This window comes from Uranotaenia lowii, chromosome 2 (assembly GCF_029784155.1).
Source record: "Uranotaenia lowii strain MFRU-FL chromosome 2, ASM2978415v1, whole genome shotgun sequence".
Classification (NCBI taxonomy): domain Eukaryota; kingdom Metazoa; phylum Arthropoda; class Insecta; order Diptera; family Culicidae; genus Uranotaenia; species Uranotaenia lowii.
Genome location: NC_073692.1, coordinates 358,671,720 through 358,691,310, shown reverse-complemented (window position 1 = coordinate 358,691,310; position 19,591 = coordinate 358,671,720). Strand labels below are relative to the sequence as shown.

General features: G+C 32.5%; 1 protein-coding gene across 1 annotated transcript in view; it reads right to left on the bottom strand.

Moving 5' to 3' along the window:
* Window positions 1-15,660, bottom strand: part of LOC129743100 (exostosin-1) — a 64,550-nt gene extending 48,890 nt beyond the window's left edge. The window contains exons 1-2 of the mRNA XM_055735058.1: window positions 15,550-15,660; window positions 10,037-10,165 (exon numbers count right to left, since the gene is read on the bottom strand). Coding sequence (XP_055591033.1) covers window positions 10,037-10,165; window positions 15,550-15,660 — 240 coding nt within the window. The remainder of the gene's footprint in view (window positions 1-10,036; window positions 10,166-15,549) is intronic.
* Window positions 15,661-19,591: the final 3,931 nt, after the last annotated feature.

The window sequence follows — 19,591 nt, the reverse complement described above, 5'->3', positions numbered from 1 at the left end:
GTGAATTTTTGGTTTATTTTTCTTCGGCGAACGTTAGGGGGTGAGGGTTGTCAACACTTGCGTTGTTTTTCTTACATTCCAGGCGAAGAACAAATCGTCGTCGGTGGTTGCGACGACAATGTTTGGTTAAAGTGAAAATGTTTGCAAATTTCTTGTCTTAGTCTGAGTTTACTCACAGTCACAATAGTCATATTTGCATTTGCGTTATGATATAGGAGCGCCTTTCCCACCACTACAAACTTCAAGTGATGACTTTATGACGGGTTGATGTTTTTGTTTCCCAGTAGAAGAAGTGTTTTTACTCGGGGACGCGCTGTTTGTGGTTTTCGCAGCATCTTAAAACGTTTCTACCCTTTTTGACGAATTGGATATGGGAGCAACGCACTATGCATGCGGAAACAGAAGTCAATGACTCTTGGGAGTTCTCGGTACAACTTGACCTAATTTTTTTAAGCGTATCTTCGATAAGAAAAGCAGAACTTTAATAGCAAAAACACTAATCAATTTATCCAATTATGATTCGAATTTTTATGGCATGTTCGACAAGATGAAACACTAGAGAGTAATATTTTTAAATTTTACGATACATAATATGAAAGAATAGTGGATAGACAGACATTAGTGCACCAATAGAAGAAAACTTAATTGGTGAGCGATTGAGACGACTCTCTAACCACCGGGCTCTCTACACGGAGAAAAAAGACGACTGTAGTTTCAATTATTTCAGCTAGTTATACCAATCATCAAAGTGTAATTGATTTTTTCGTATTCAACTTTAAATATAATAGACTCAACTACACACTGCTTTTTGACTTTACGCAATCAACTATAAATATAATTAATTGAACTGTAATGGTATAATTGATTCAACTGTCGATATGATAGATTTAACTGCATATGTATGATTGATTTTAGGCATTCAACTATTAATACATTAGATTCAACTATACATTCCTGGTTGACCGCTCACATTTAACTATAAATATGATAGATTCAACTGTAAGGGTATAATCGAATCAACTGTAAATTTGATAGATTGAACTGCAATTGTATGACAGATTTTAGTCATTCAACTACAAATATGGTTTTCCATGGGGTTGATGTAGCTGTGCCGATCATTGATCAATGTTTTCAGGCACTTGGCTTGAATTTTAATAACGCGGTGACGACCCTTCAAATGTGTTTATCAAAATGCACTAAATTCCGGCAGTGTAGCACCCACTACTTCTCGCTGATAACAGTTTTTTGGGTCTACTTAAGGTTCTACTTTCCCCCAATACTTTCCGATTAGGCGTAGTTCAGGTGTGTTGGGAGAGTTCTTATCCTTGGGAACAACTTGAATGTTTTTAACGGCATACCACTCCATGGTTTATTTTTCCCTATGGCAGAATGCCAAATCCGGCTAAAACAGCACAGACAGGTCAAATTTCGTCAGGAAAGGCAGCAAATGCTTTTGAAGACACTCTCTCGCGTTGTCGCTTTTCTAGCCACGATTCAGATAGCCCGCCAATGTTTTATTGGAAAACATTGATTGTTTAATAAGCTTGAAAATGTCTGCCACTTATCCGCTTCCGGTTGCTGTATAATACCTATTGACCATGGACCAAGCTGTCTGAAGTCTGCCTTAGCGTGGGTTTCGTCGTCCATTACCACGCAATCAAACTTTGTCAACAATGTCATATTCAGCTTCAGCTTCGGCGAAATGTTAGGAATGTAGTGGTATTGTAACAGCAATGAACAGAAAAAGTACATTTACTACCCATCTTAATCGGCCGGGCTCACTGTGCAGCATTGGACGCAGAGACAACTGGAACCAAGGGAGGAAGGAACGTGGACAACAGTACCATACGTTTCCATAAAAATACAAAATGTTGGAAGCACATTTGCTAAAATTTAATGTGCTCCTTGATGGTCGCTCTTGAGAGTTCGTCTTTCTGAGGATGGAAATGAGGTTTGTCTGCACAGAAACCAAAAATTTCGGTGTAAATTGAAGTGTTATTGTATCATATCTGTATTAAAAGATTAATCAAACCACATGTTTTGGATGTTTGTGCACCATCATCACTGGCCATTGACCTTGGATATATCCGTAGTTCACCACTACGGATGTTTTGGTCAAAGATTGTTCCACTACATCTCGAAGAAACCCAGTATTTACTTGATTCTAGGATTTAAAGGGTACTTCGAAGCGCATCGGGAATAGATTCAGGACAAGGGTTCTTTGGAAATTCGACCGTTTTAAGATTCCCGACAGCTACGCAGTGGCAGAAAAACGACCCACCTTTCTTGCACGTCGTATGCATTAAGATCTATTGCTTCTTGAGAATCAATTTAAGCAAATCGAGAAAAACTTGAATATAGGTTTTTCACACCGAACCACGGGGCAGTAATTGGCCGTGGAAGACCTTCAACACATGTGATACTAGTCATTGGAAGTACAGCTACAAATCCGAAGGAGCCTGAACCGATGAGGCCTGAAAAGGTTTGGGATGCAGTGGCCTAATATTGCGGTGTGGCGTTGAATTCATACTTCTACAAAGTCCAGATACTGTTCTGAGTTCGCCGCACAGTGGTCCGAAAGGGCTAAAAGTGGAACTTTTTTCCTAGCGCCTCTGTCTTTTATCTTATGTCTTAAGTGTTTTGAGAACATTTGCTTCTTCAAACATGCTTAATAACTTGAAAGCATCAAAAGTCAGTCAAAGTCCACTATAAAAAATTTAAAATTCTAACTTTGTTGTTTCAATAGATGGAGCTTTACTTTATACAACAAAGTTGTAGAATACGTAAAAATATGGAACTTTGTTGAACACATCAAAATTCTATCTCTTTTCAGAGCAGAGTTACAAAGATTTTCTTTTGGAAGTTATTTAAAAGTTAGTTTTTTAAACTTAACTATAGTTAGATGAGAATTTACATGAATTAGAAGTTCAGAACATTTGTTAGGGCATTCAAATCACACGTTTTGCACAAGATTTCAACATTCTACGACGTTGCCTAGCCAACTTATTGCAACTTTAAGTTTTTTTTTACTCAATTTCACGAGCGTTTATTGCAAAAACGTGCAAGTGGATTTTTAAAACTAATAAACCACATTGAAGTTTGAACTAAGTGCAACAAATTGGTGCTGGCGCCATTTGTCTCCACGCGCTCATATTTGAACACAAAAAGCATACATTTGATGTGTTTTGCGTGTTTCCATATATAAATTATTTTCAACTGCCTTCTTCCTTCGTTTTGCGTAGCATCTGCGTAGCCTGGAAATCAATTTTTCCATTTTTTTGTATGGAAACACCCAAAACACATCAAATGTATGCTTGTTGTGATCAAATATGAGCGCGTGGAGACAAATGGCGCCAACACCAATTTGTTGCACTTAGTTCAAGCTTCAATGTGGTTTATTAGTTTTAAAAATCCACTTGCACGTTTTTGCAATAAACGCTCGTGAAATTGAGTAAAAATAAAACTTAAAGTTACAATAAGTTGGCTAGGCAACGTCGTAGAATGTTGAAATCTTGTGCAAAACGTGTGATTTGAATGCCCTAACTTCTAGTCATTGGAATGTTCTGAACTTCTAATTCATGTAAATTCTCATCTAACTATAGTTAAGTTTAAAAAACTAACTTTTAAATAACTTCCAAAAGAAAATCTTTATAACTCTGCTATGAAAAGAGATAGAATTTTGATGTGTTCAACAAAGATTCATTTTTTTACGTATTCTACAACTTTGTAGTATAAAGTAAAGCTCCATCTATTGAAACAACAAAGTTAGAATTTTCAATTTTTTTATAGTGGACTTTGACTGACTTTTGATGCTTTCAAGTTATGAAGCTTGTTTGAAGAAGCAAATGTTCTGAAAACACTTAAGACATAAGATGAAAGACAGAGGCACTAGGAAAAAAGTTCCACTTTTAGCCCTTTCGGACCACAGTGCGCCGGTTCCAGGTTGCAATCTCTGCTGACAATAAGTTAGTTTGTTAATTTAATACATCTTTTTTTTTTAACAAATTGGCGTAAAAATTTATATTTGGGAGTTTTTCGAACCAAGGACGGTTACTGTCAGAATTCTCTGCTACCTTCGAAATGAAGGTCTTCCATACATGAAACCCTTTGAGCCAGAGGATTTGAAAGGGCAAAAACAAATATTTCAAGAAAACGCGCATTTGTGGAGTTTGGCCATCAGGTACTCCAAAAAAAAAATTACAACACTTAATTTTGTGAATAGCTTTTGAATTTATGGATGGAAATTGATAAAATTTTCAACTGCCTAAAGCTATGATCAATTAGTATCCGGACACTTTATTTCGGTGATAGCTACGTTACTAGAGAACTCGGATATGCGGTGTGTTGGTTATGAAAAGGACTATCTTGCCTATTTTTTCCAGATTTTAAAGATAACGTGTGATATTTACGATGCAAAAAGACATGGTAAAAATAATTTTGCACAATCGCCTCGAAAATTCTTCATTGTCGGCTTGAAAATGTATAAACTGTTGTTTTTTTCTGTTTTTTTTTTTTGCCCAAATCGTTAAGAAGTATAAGGAGCCACTCTAAGATGCTCACGAATTTCAAAACAAGCATTGGAGTGGGATCCTTGATCTCAAATATGGGTAAAAAGACTAGGGTTATTGAGAATAATTGGAAATAGACCCCTTAACTATGCAGTAAATCCGTTTCTGGCAGATAAAAGGTGTTGCCTGACTAGTAGACATCAAGTAAATAACTAATAGTGAGCAATTTTATAGATCGCTGTGCAACCGATTTTTACGCAATGTGACAGATGTGTCTTGATGAACGAAGAAATTTTTGTTGAACCGAAGTTAAAAGATCAAATTCTCCTAGATGCCTTCTCATGAAAAGGTTGGAAACAGATTCCAATTGGTTTTTCTAAGTAAATTTGTGTAAAATATCATGATTTTGCAAAGGTTTTGCTTCTGTGGTAAAAATAATATATCAATACATCAATACTGACAAAAAGTGGGCTAAGATAAAAAAAGGTAGTAAGAGTATTTCTTGTAATCAACAAAAAATTATTTTTTTTATATTTTTACATTAAATATCATGTTAACACCTTCATTTACTCCATAGAAAGTTTTTCGATCAAATGATTAGTTTTTTTTTTTAAATACACACGTTTGTAACTGTTCGGATTCTAAATGATAACTTTAAACTAAAACTTTGCGGACCAAAAACGAGATATCACGTTTTTTTCGCTTGAGGCGAGTGCGTTTCACAGAGAAGCACAACTCAAATGTGTTTTGTGTTTTTAAAGAAACTTTATTCTACATAATTGTGTACAACACACGAAACAACTCGTAGATATCAAATTTGTAGAATTTGGTTCAGTCGTTCCAGAGATAGAGAATGCCAAATTTTGGTGTTTTCGGGCTTAGATGTCTTAATGTGTTAATGAAATCAGAAAAATTTAAATTTCAATTTTGATGCCAAATGATTAAGAAATGCATAAAACGTCGAGTTTTGGTGTTATTTATAAAAAAAAATGTTTGGCCAAAAATCGACTTTTTGGAACTTGGCCGATTTTCGGAAAACCGGTGAGGTCCCAGAGAGTCGATTTTTGATCAAACATTTTTTTTTCGAAATAACAGCAGATATTTTTATGCATTTTTAAGTCCCCCTCCTTTGGTGATTTGGATAAAATGTATATGGTCGGTTTAAAAATTCAACATGACCCATTCGACTGTCACTCTTATGTACTTTGTATCAAAGGTACTGTTGACTTAACTACAGATAGGTAAGGCACATATACGAAAAGCAGTATTATAGAAACATTAAGCCGTAATCTGGCAAATTTTAAGTTACAATCATACAATTTTAACAGGGCTGAGTCGATTTTGCTTCATTTTCAAATTTCTTAAACCTTGAGTTCTTAAAAATTTTGATTTGATTCATAATACCATAATCCATAATCCATGATTTTTTGCCGAATTCAAAGTAACATTTCGTTGAGTGAATTATAACTTTTATGATTATACTAGCTGACCCGGTGTGCTTTGCTACCCCTTCCATGAAAAAAATGAAGTTCGTTAAAATCATTTTAATTAAAATAATCTTTTTTAATAAAATTTGAAAATTATCCAAAAGCGAACTATTTTTCATGGCATCTGAGCTTCTAGATTGTCTGGAGTCTCAACGTAACTTGAAGGTTTTAGAGTTGAAGGAGCCACGCTTTAGAAAATATTAGGAGGAAAATTCAGTACAATAAAAAAAAACATTTAAATAAAAAAACGCCCTTTTTTTTGAAGCGGAAGGAGTATGAAGACACAGGAAAATTTGAACATAATTAAAAAGTGTGCGAGACTTTATGAAAACATTGGTCTCAATAATAATATATATGTTATATTTATTGAATATAAGGGTCTTCATTCATTAAAATGGGAATCGTAAATCAATACAATATATCATTTAATTTTTTAAAATTTATTTATAAATTCGATAAATCATTTCATTATGTTAAAACGCTTACGTTCATGAATTTTTAATAAAAATATGTCAAGATTTTTTTTAATTTTGTCAATTTCTTGTTAATTTTATACAGGAGCCCCCCCCCCCCCCCTTCTTTCGAATTCGGAAGGGATTTGAAAGTGTAATAGAAACCATTCCCGGTCTTGAAAACGACGTCATACCAAATTTCACGTTTAGTGGCTCAGTAGTTTCCGAAAATTGTTCGTAATGTGTTATATTTTTATTAATTTTGTATGGGAGCCCTATCCCCTCCTCTAAGTCGAACCTTTTTAAAAACATAAAAACGCTAATATTTATCAAATTTGTTCGAATTATATCATATTTTTGAAAATTTTGTATAGCCCCTTTTAAAAACTGTAAACGTATAGAAATCTTTAAATAATCTCGTGACATCAAGAATTTTATTATGTGCCAAATTTGGTCGATGTCGTTTGAAAATTGTTCGAGTTCTGATTTTTATATTTTATAATAAACATGTAAGAACTCCACCCCCTTTTCCTACAAAAATATTTGTAAATTCAATTTTTGTCCAAATACATTAAAATCTGTTCACCACCATAGTAAATCATTTAATCATGTCGAAATACGTTTGTGTGAAAAATTTGATGAAAATTACTAAAAAATTGTATGGATTGTGTCATACTTTATGTAAATTTTGTATGAGAAACCCCCTCCCTTAAATCGGTGGAGGGGGGGGGGGTTGTAGACAGACAGACAAACATTCATTTTTATATATGAGGTCCTCAGAGCCAAAGGGGTATAAGTGACAAAATGGTCGATTTTGAATTAATGATGCCAAACGATTCTTCATATTTCAAACTATATTTGGAGATTTTTTCAGATTTTTAGAATTTTATTTACATACTTTTAGGCAAGCAAAATACAAAAATTCGAAAAATATATGGAAAATTGCCAAACACAACAACTTAAAAGCGTGTTTTCTCGAAATAAGCTTCCATGCACTTATACCCCTTTGACTACAAGGACCTCATATGAGCTTATTTCGAGAAAACACGTTTTTAAAATGTTGTGTTTGTCGATTGTCATATATTTTTCGAGAATTTGTATTCTTCTTTCAAATGTAAAAGTATGTAAAAAAAATTCTAAAACTACAAAAAAATTACCAATTATAGTTTGAATTCTGAAGAATCGTTTGGCATCATTAACTCAAAATCGACCATTTTGTCACTTATACCCCATTGGCTCTGAGGGCCTCATGGAAAAATTGTTCATTTTTGTCTGATAATACGAACATGTTTTTTGTTTTAACTCTAGTACAGAGTCATTTTTTTTAAGTTGGAGAATTTATCAGTTGGCGCAATAACGATAAGATGGTTCGCTTCCAGGGTTAGAAAAATTATGTTCGTATTTTCAGAACAAAATAATAAATTTTCTCATGCAAATTTATTAGAGTAAACTTTACGTTAAAATTCTGTGAAAAACCATGGATTAGTTTTGAAACAAAACGAATCATTTTAGAACTCAGGGTTTGAATTTTTTTTTTAAATGACACCAAATCGAGTCAGTTGAAAGCAATCAATGTAATGTAATGACTCTAATCAGGAAAGTTAGGTATTACCATTATTATATTTCGAATAGCAGCGTCCAGTATCCAATAGTTCAAGTGAGTTTTGTTAAGACTAGAAATGCGATGCACAACGCAATGTTTAGGTGTAGACAACAGCAGGAGGGTTCAAACTTATGAGGTTAACAAACTTTCACTCATTTTTTTTTATCTTGCAGACATACATAAGTCCAAGTTCAGTGACTGAAAGTTTTTCAAGCTAAGTAAATATTACTTTTAAATAGCTTTACGTGGCATTTGGGCCTATCGGCTAAAATAAATTTTTAGCCTAACTACTAAAGTTACGATACAAGTAATCCTGAGGATTCACTTTAAGAGAAAAGTGCATTGACCGCGATTTTTTTTAAATTTTCAAATGAAAAACGAGTTGACTGGACTTATTTCTTACATTCAAAATTACAAGCCGAACTACATACTTTGCTAGCAAGTATACAGCACGTGACTTTTAAACGGTCTATTTAGAAAAATTGGAGCTAACTTACAAAAACTGAAATCAATTTTAAAAAGAGAAGGTTTATTGTTATAATTTAATCTCAGGTGCACTGTTGCATAACATGTCGTGATGCTTTTTGGTGCATAATTTAAAGCAATCAATCTTTTTTTCATCGTTCCACTTTTTTATCGTAAGAGATTGACCTTACACGCTACGATTATATTTACGAGACTAATCGTCCAAAACAAAACGCAATCCCTTCAACAACGAGAAGCGTATTACAAAAGTTTCCCTGGAAACGCGACAGCTGGCTGTTAAAAGAACATTAATCGAAGCAGAAAAAGGCCAAAATTCGAAATTTGCGCAAACAAGTACAATTCCACTAACCGTCAACAATAGATCCGCGGCACGAACGCATACCGAATCAACGAAGAAAAAAAACGGAAAAACAACTAAAGGATAGCCGCCCCGTTCAAAAGTTAAATTGCACCTGTAAGATAAAGTTAACTCAATCCCCGTGGCGTTTTTGAATTTCACACGAAAACGAAAAGCCAATTTGACAGACGAAATGTTGCCCCGAGGGCCAACTTGAGCAAAATAAATAGAAACACAGTGACAGTCTGCCGGTGGAGAAAAAGGAAAACAATATTTATAGGAAAGAGAAAAAAAATGGTCGGTGGCTCTCACGATAGGGCGTAAGCACCTGATGGTTCGCGGGAAAAAAATGGAAAATAAAACTAAGGGAAAAAAGATTGCAACGATGGTGGGTGGTCTGAAAAGTTGTAGACCAAAACATTTTCCCTGGTATGGCAGAAAAAACTGCTGCATCGTAATACCGATCCAAAACTATCCGGGGGATCAACCGTTTTGACTGCCATTGCAGGACCTAACTTTGCCGCAACTGGGCTGCATTTGGAGAAATATTTTCAACTTTACAAACACACATCAAAGTTCGAGAAAAAAGTGGAGGGAAAAAACCAGAAAAAAGATTAGTCTATCATCCCCCCTTTCCCTTAGGGGTTTGAGCGGAAGGGGGTTGAGAAACGGCAAACGTTTCTAAAACTATTTTCCGGGCAATGCAAACCGGAAAACTTTTAACTCACAAGTTGGAAATACTGGTAGGAAAATAAAGCATCTCGGTCAGAGAAAAAAAACCTCAACCTAAAATTCCAACCAAATATCGAATTTCGAAAACGAGCACAAATGTTCCTGATAGGACTGAGCAATCGATTGTTATTATCTGCTGGTGCGGAGGGATGATTTAACCATTTTCTGTTATGCATTTTCATTTCTTATGAATCAGATTAAATATCATTCTCCCTTTTTTCGTCTCAAGCCAAAAGCAAAAACAAACACACAAAAAGATTGTTTTGTGTTATAATCTTTGCTTCCCCGTAAAAATATCTAGGTACGAAGTTGTTTGTCAAACAATCCGTTGCAATCGGAGAAATTCGCTGAAAACGTTAGCTGTTGAAAACAAAATAAAACCGAAGCAAAGCAAATAAATAGGTACTCTGCAGCAGCAGCCAGGGACTTACCTCGAACGTGGTAAAAACTATTTTCTCGATGGAACTAAAATAACGCTCCCAAAGCACTTGAGTTTGTTGACGTAAAGCTAGGATGCGGCTAGCGGAAATCGAACGAACAATGTCCGGCACCTGGAAAAATAGGAAAAAATGAAGGTTTTTTTTAGAAAATCACAAAATTTACTGAATATCAGAATCTTAATCTAAAACATTATATTTTTTAATAATATTAAATTTGAAAAACAATTAACCATCCAAATTGCAAAAATTCAGAAAGAATGTTTGAAGAAAAATATTGAAGAATCTACCAAAAGTTAAAAAAACAAAATTGACAAAATTGACAAAACTGAAAAGATTGAAAAAATTACAAAACTGACAAATTAACCAAAATAGACAAAAATGACAAAATTACTAAAATTGAGAAAATTGAACAAAATTACTACTACAAGAAAGTGGACAAAATAGAGAAAATTGACAAAATTGATAAAAATTACAAAATTTTACGAAATTGACAAAACTGATAAAATTGATCGAATTGACAAAATTGACAAAGTTCAAAAAATGACAAAATTGACAAAATTGATAAAATTGAAAACATTGACGAAATTGATAAAATTGACAAAACTGACAAAAAATACAAACATGGCAAAATAGACAAAATTGATAAAATTGTCAAAATGGACTAAATGACAAAACTGACAAAATTGACAATATCGACAAAATTGACAAAATTGACAAAATTGACAAAACTGACAAATTCGAAAAAATTGACGAAATTGACAAAATCACAAAATGACAAAATTGACAAAATTTATAAAATTTACTAAATTTACAAAATAAACAAAAATGAGAAAATAACATAAATAACAAAAATGACAAAATTGATCATATTGATAAAATTGACAAAATTGACAAAATTGCTAAAATTGAAAGAATTGAAAAATGAACAAAATTGATAAAATTGACAACAATGACAAAATAAACAAAGATGACAAAATTGAAAAACTTGAAAAAATTTAAAAAATTGAAAAAATTGATAGAAAAAGCCAAATTGGCTAAATTGACAAAATTGAGAAATTTACATATTAAACAAATTGGCAAAATTTACAAAAATGAAGATATTGACAAAATTGACTAAGTTGACTGAATTGACAAAATTTACTATATTGAAAAAATTGACAAATTTCTCAAAATTGACAAAATTGACAAAATTGACAAAATTCACATACTTGACAAAATTGACTAAATTGACTCAAATGACTTAATTGAAATTTCCTTTGGTCATATTTGTCATTTTTGTCACTTTTGTCACTTTTGTCATTTTTGTCATTTTTTTCATTTTTGTCATTTTTGTCATTTTTCTCATTTTTGTCATTGTTGACATTTTCGTCATTTTGTCATTGTTGTCATTTTTGTCATTTTTGTTTTTTTTTTTGTCATTTCTGTCATTTTTGTCATTTTTGTCACTTTTGTCATTTTGTCAATTTTGAAATTTTTGTCACTTTTGACATTTCTGTAATTTTCGCATTTTTTAATTTTTATTTCATTTTTTCTTGTCATTTTTGTCATTTTTGTAATTTTTGGCATTTTTGTCATTTTTGTCGTTTTTGTCATTTTTTGTCATTTTTGTCATTTTTGTCATTTTTGTCATTTTTGTCATTTTTGTCATTTTTGTCATTTTTGTCATTTTTGTCATTTTTGTCATTTTTGTCATTTTTGTCATTTTTGTCATTTTTGTCATTTTTGTCATTTTTGTCATTTTTGTAATTATTGTCATTTTTGTCATTTTTGTCATTTTTGTCATTTTTGTAATTTTTGTAATTTTTGTAATTTTTGTAATTTTTATCATTTTTGTCATTTTTGTCATTTTTGTCATTTTTGTCATTTTTGTCATTTTTGTCATTTTTGTAATTTTTGTCATTTTTGTCATTTTTGTCATTTTTGTCATTTTTGTCATTTTTGTCATTTTTGTCATTTTTGTCATTTTTGTCATTTTTGTCATTTTTGTCATTTTTGTCATTTTTGTCATTTTTGTCATTTTTGTCATTTTTGTCATTTTTGTCATTTTTGTCATTTTTGTCATTTTTTGTCATTTTTTGTCATTTTTGTCATTTTTGTAATTTTTGTCATTTTTGTCATTTTTGTCATTTTTGTCATTTTTGTCATTTTTGTCATTTTTGTCATTTTTGTCATTTTTGTCATTTTTGTCATTTTTGTCATTTTTGTCATTTTTGTCATTTTTGTCATTTTTGTCATTTTTGTCATTTTTGTCATTTTTGTCATTTTTGTCATTTTTGTCATTTTTGTCATTTTTGTCATTTTTGTCATTTTTGTCATTTTTGTCATTTTTGTCATTTTTGTCATTTTTGTCATTTTTGTCATTTTTGTCATTTTTGTCATTTTTGTCATTTTTGTCATTTTTATCATTTTTATCATTTTTGTCATTTTTGTCATTTTTGTCATTTTTGTCATTTTTGTCATTTTTGTCATTTTTGTCATTTTTGTCATTTTTGTCATTTTTGTCATTTTTGTCATTTTTGTCATTTTTGTCATTTTTGTCTTTTTTGTCATTTTGGTCATTTTGGTCATTTTGGTCATTTTTGTCATTTTTGTCATTTTTGTCATTTTTGTCATTTTTGTCATTTTTGTCATTTTTGTCATTTTTGTCATTTTTGTCATTTTTGTCATTTTTGTCATTTTTGTCATTTTTGTCATTTTTGTCATTTTTGTCATTTTTGTCATTTTTGTCATTTTTGTCATTTTTGTCATTTTTGTCATTTTTGTCATTTTTGTCATTTTTGTCATTTTTGTCATTTTTGTCATTTTTGTCATTTTTGTCATTTTTGTCATTTTTGTCATTTTGTCATTTTTGTCATTTTTGTCATTTTTGTCATTTTTGTCATTTTTGTCATTTTTGTCATTTTTGTCATTTTTGTCATTTGTGTCATTTATGCCATTTTTGTCATTTTTGTCATTTTTGTCATTTTTATCATTTCTGTCATTTTTGTCAATTTTGTCAATTTTGTCATTTTTGTCATTTTTGTCATTTTTGTCATTTTTGTCATTTTTGTCATTTTTGTGATTTTTGTCATTTTTGTCATTTTTGTCATTTTTGTCATTTTTGTCATTTTTGTCATTTTTGTCATTTTGGTCATTTTGTCTTTTTTTTCATTTTTGTCAATTTTGTAAAATTTAAATTTTTATCAATTGTAAATTTTGTCCATTTTGTCAATCTTGTGAATTTCGTCAATTTCATCATTTTTGTCAATTCTGTAAATTTTGTTAATTTTGTCAATTTTATCAATTTTGGCAATTTTGTCAATTTTTCAAATTTTTGAATTTTTGAATTTTTAATTTTTTTCAAGTTGGTTATTTTTGTCAATTTCGTCAATTTTACACATTTTTCTCAATTTCGTCAATTTTGCCAATTTTGTAATTTTTGTCAATTTTGCCAATTTCTTCATTTTAATTTTGTCATTTTTGTCAATTTTGTCAATTTTATTTTTTACTATGTTAGGGTTTTTCATTTTCTGTATTGTGTATTTTCTCATTCGCTTTTCTGTTATTTTCGTTTGTTTTTACTTACGTTCTTTTTTTTTGGCTTTATTTATTGTTTTTACTTTTATTTGCACTTTCGTGTTCTGTTTATGACTTTTGGTGTAATTTTGTTTCCTTTTTGTCCTTTCATTGTTATTATTGTGCTTTTTTGTTTTGCTTTTTCTTGTAGTGTCTTCTTTGTTTTTTTGTACCTTGTCGTATCCTTTTAGTAGTGTTTCTTGTCTTCCTTGTGCTTTGTTATTATTTTCCGATTTCTTTTAGTGTGTTATTGTATTCTATTCTAACAGTGTTTATGTTGTTCTTTAGTAACCTTTTTGTTATTTTTAAAAACTTTTCGTGTCTTACCTTTGTTCTTATTGCGTTTTTTTAAATATTTTTTATTATCTTTCTGTGTCCGCTTTGGCATTTTGTATCTTTATTTTATCTTTTTCGTGTTCCTTCTCGTGTCCTCTTTCTAACTTTTGTGACTTCGTGTTTAACCTTTCTATGTTTTTTTGTGTACGTGTTGTGTCTGTTTTAAGTTTAATTTTTTTGCTTTTGTCTTATTTCCTGGCCTGTTTATATCTTTTGTGATTATTTTATAACGTTTGTTTCTTCTTTGTATTTTTGTGTTATTTTTTATTCTTTTGTCTTTTTTTTCTCTTTCATCTTTCTTTATCCTTTCGAAATCTTCATTTCTCTTGAGTAAGGTTGCTAGAATTTCAGACAAATCCTGGCAATTCTATATAAAAACCTGGCAGAATTCGGGCATTTGATTTTAAAATTGTCGCCCAAAAATCCTGACAATAACCGAATTTTTTTGTCAAAATCCAAGAATTACTCAACGACAATAAAAAAAAAACATGAAAAAATTTTTTTTTCATGAACACTTATCAGCTGATTTTAAATCGTATTTGAAGCTTTCAAAAAACCTTTAGGATTATTTTTTAAAGTCTTGCTCCAAATAATTTATTTTTGACGAATAAATCGTAACTTATTGCAACACAATTTTTTTGCATCATTTGGCAAATAAAGTGAATAAATCCTGGAAAAATCCGGGCTTTTTCAATGAAATCCGGGAAACTGGGCCGGACCGAACATTTTCCAACTTTTGATTAAAATGTCCGTGCAAACCAGGATAAAACCGGGTAATCTGACAATCTTAATTTTAGGTGTTCTGATTTTTCTGTGTGTCTTTTGTCCTTTTTTCCATATCGGTTTTTTGCCTTTCAGTTACCTATTTGCATCTGTTCGTACTTTCTGTGTCTTTTTGAAGTCCTATTTACTCTTCTTTTTCGCTTTAACTTGTCATTTGTTGAAACATCAAATTCGTATATTTTTTTAACTTTATCTAAACTTAACAAAATAATCAATTTGTCAATTCAGGAGAAAGGTGTAAAAATCCTCACATATTTCTGAGACAAATACATATGTCACACATCTATTTCTGGTATCAGATTTTCGAAGTTTTTTTTCGTTCTCTTTCGAGGACAAAAATCGTTGATTGCATAAAACTAAAACTCTTCTAACCAATGTGGTGGAATCCCTTGTCTGCATTTATGTTTCAGTTTCATCCCGAAACAAATTCACAACCGACGGCAAAACTTTGCAACGGTGATTGAATTTCAAGTGTTGTTACAAGTTGTTTCAAATTGACCGGTAACCGGAGCCCTCTTCATTTCATCACTTTTATCGCTGCCGCCAGCAACAGATAACCTAACCTAAATTTCTACCTTGTTATTGAGATTCACTCAAGCCAACGAGCCACATAACTAGAAGTGACTAGAGGGTTCTAACTATGTATCTATAGATACCTAGCTGAATGAAACACAGGATGCTTGCAGCATCAACAGAAAACCACGCCAGACGCCATAAAAGTGCCATTAAGTCAACCGCGATTTAAGGTTACGGTCGTTACCTCGTAATAACTAAAGCGCCATCCAAAGCAACAGCATCCCCTTCTTTGCTATTTTGAAAGTTACTCCTACGAAATGTCCACCAACAACATCGATGATCACGGTGATGAGGATGCTGTTCTCTGAGATGACGATAGTGAGCGAAGGTTGGCGGAACAGGATGTTACCGCCATCATTCGCCATTTTAGCCTAGTTCTCCAGAGCAGCTAAATAGGTAGCTTCCTAGTAGGCAAGAGCGCGTCCTTTCCCCTAATGGGATATTAATGGCCATTCGTGGGGGGAAGCAAGTTCTCGGGTGGTCTAACGAGTATCGTATTCCTGTTTTGCCATTTCCGTTCGGGGGTCTTCTACCTTCCCCTTCTTGGACGCATAACTTATTGGAGGGATATTGAATTTAAATTGCTACTGATTTCCGGGTTTTTCTTTTTCTCTGGTTATACGGTGAGAAATGTCCGGCATAAACGAACGGAAAAATAGAGAGAGAGACAAAAAAAAAAGTCGAAAGAAGCTTCCCGAAGATAATCGGTTTTCCTTTTTTCCCAAAAGGTCCATCGTGTATGTTTGGGTGGGTATTTTCCCACTCCCTCTTTTCGGAGTTAAACTCACGTTGTCGAGGTAATGACCATTGTAAATTTTATACAAAAAGGTAACAAAAACCTTCATCTGGTGAAACATAGAACGAAAATCTTCCTTTACAGGTACAGGAAGAATTGAAAATGTTTACGTGCAAACCGGGACAAGCGGGACCAATTATTCACTGTCACTCGAATTTAGGTTATTTGAAAACGATCGAAAAAGCATGTACCTTACTTTAAAGATAGGAATCAGAACTCCATGTTGAGGATTAAATAAGAAAGCTCAAAATACGCTGCTAGACTGCCAAATTTGTATGAAAAAATTAAAACTTGTGAAATGATATGCGCTGCAAGCTCAAATTGGTGCTAGGTCTTGTACAAGATCTCATACCAAATTCGGATCACGGGAAGGGGTCGCTCAACAAGCCTGAAATTTGTATGGGATTTTGAGACATTTTGTTCCAGAGAAAAATGAAAAACTTCATCAATAGCTTAGGTTCCTTCCGGCCAGTTTCTTTTAAATACGGTTTTCCGACCAATATTTCTTCCGAAGACTGCATTTCGATAAGATTTAAGATAAAAAAGTTATTAGGTTTAAAAAATGGGCTTACTTTTTTAAGAGTGGTAGGGGAAAAATTCATATAACGCCCCATGTGGCTAATACGCGCCACCCTTGTTTTGAAGAATCTGAAGCATTTTAAGCCTGAAAAACATTACCAATTTGTTCTAAATGCTGTGATTGGTCATGGCAAGTATGAATTTTTCCTTAAAATGCTCCTGTGTCGTGATAATTTCACAATTTAGGTTTTTCTTCATTTCGATCTAAATTTTAAAACACTTTCAATAAGGTGTCACCAAGCAGAGAAAAACGAATAAGACAATATTTTCTGACACATCGATAGAGGAGAATCTAAACTACGATTTAATGCTAAAAAATTATACCGAACTTGCTATGGTATGCTTTTTATAGGTATGTTTTATCATGGCCCTTGCGCTCGTTATAACGCGCCAATCGTAGTAGGCTGAAAATAGCATTAATTTTTCAAAAAGGCCAATTTTCATTGAAAATGAACAAAAAGTCTAAAACCTTATTTTGAACGTTAATTCAGCCCAAAAAATCAACTTTTATTTTTCTTTAAATTTTGATTAGTCCATTTTGATTTTATTTTCATTCAAAGTGTCTGTAAGTATTGGTGTGTTTTCGGTCTTCGGCTGCTTTCGGGTGTGTTCGGCTGCTAGGCGCGTATTGAATACACGGCGGCGCGTATTTGCAACACAGTTTTGTTCTGTGCCTTTGAATAAGGTTTTTAAAAATTAAGTTTTTGAAGCAACTATAGCAATTTGAGTAATAAAAAATCATAGGCATTTGTAGAAAACAATTTTCTTCTACGATTGCACCCATTTTTAACACAATTTGTACGTGGAATACATAGAAAATCAGCGATTCGCTTAGGTGGTGCATAATAGGGCATGTTCCCCTATTCATCACTGTTGAGGCGTCAATTCGACAGGCCCGACTCATTAACAGTGATGAATATCACTCTTAAAAAAATAAGCCCATTTTTTAAACCTAATAACTTTTTTATCTTAAATTTTATCGAAATACAGTCTTGGGAAGAAATATTGGTCATAAATTAGGCTTCCTGAAAAACCGTATTCAAAAAAAAATCTACCGAAGAAATCCAAAGTCATTGATGAAAAACTAGATTTTCATGTTTCTCCCGAACAAAATATCTCAAAATCTCATACAAACTTCAGGCTCGTTGAGCGACCCCTTCCCGTTATCCGATCTGGCCCAAATTAGGCATGAGATCTTTTACAAGGCCTACCACCAATTTTAGCTTGCAGCGCACAACTTTTTCAAAAGTCGGATCATTTGGGGCACTCTAGTATAAGGCCTATGCTTTTAAGTCTGTGCTGTGTGTATGGATTTGTTGAACTTACGGTTTTCGGGAGAAGTATTCGGGCAGCAGAAGATTCTGCTGCAACGTTGACGAACCAAAACAGTTTGTTTTGGTTCTCCGTTTGTTTTTGTTCAATTCGTCTATTGAGAACAATAGCGATTGATCACTGATGATTGCTGATGACAACTGGTGATGATGTACACGGTACAAATGTTTACATCATCACACTGTGGACCAATATTACTCAAACTGTGGTTAATAGTTACACTGCAGTGTTAGCAGGCAGAAATGAGTAGAAGTATCAAAGTATTCATTGAGAAATGAATATGAGAAGTGGAAAGTGACAAATAGCTATCGCTAATGTAATGAGTATTATTATAGTGACTAAACAGACGAAACCGAATAAAGATAACTCTATTCCACAACACAACCCTTCGTTGTTTACTCATACTTCAACAGGATTAAACGGACGCTTGGTCCAGGGATGTCAGGTAGTTTTTTTTCAAAAATCAGGATAACATGATGAAAAAATCAGGATGTTTCAGGACACCACAAATTCTGCATACATTGCATAAATAAATGCGAAATACGGGTACTGAAGGCGCCCTAATTTATTTATTTATTTATTTATTTCGCCAAACATCGTAGGCTACATATATATATATATATTCTTAAAACTAGTAGTTACAATCATAATATTACTTCAAATACTTCAATATTAGGTTCTTAAGTGCCTGTTGCCGTAAAAAGCACTTTTTAGCTGCTGTTTAGACATAGTAAAATCTATGTTCTGGTAGTTTTTATTATAATTCTGCATTAGACAATTGATTGGACTATTTTTACCATAATCAGTTCGGGCAGAGGTTAAAATAAACAGATTTCTGGTTCTCAACTGGCGACTCGGACAATAAAAGTTTAACTGATTTAGTAGATAAGTAGACTGAACACGCTGATTAATTATGTCGTTTACAAAGGAGATTGCAGCAAATTCTCTTCTAACACTTAATGGTTCAATATTTATTAGTAAACAGCGTGATTCGTAGCTTGGTAATTGGCTCTGAGACCATCCTAGATTTCGTAAAGCAAATAGAAGAAATTGTTTTTGGATGGATTCTAAACGGTTTTTATGAGAAATTTGAAAGGGCGACCACACAACGCTACAGTACTCAAGTATGGATCGGACATAAGCTGTGTACAATGTTTTTACTGTATATGGGTCTTGAAAATTATAACTAAAACGTTTTATAAAGCCAAGCATACTATTTGATTTTTGAATTACTGAGTTATAGTGATCTACAAAAGTAAGTTTTAGGTCCAAAATAATACCTAGATCTCTTATCTTATTGGTTCTCTCCACAGGCTCATTTCCTAATGTAACAATTTCATATGACGGATATTTTTTCCTTGTAAATACAATATTTGAACATTTTTTCACGTTTAGTTCAAGGAGACTTTTACTGCACCATTTGTGAAAAATATTTATTTCATTTTGAAACACCCTGAAATCTTCTTCGTTATTGACTATCATATAAAGCTTCATATCGTCTGCAGTTATAAGCATGTTCAGCTGGTTCAGTAAATAAGTAATGTCATTGACGTATAAGATAAATAATAAGGGACCGAGATGGGAGCCTT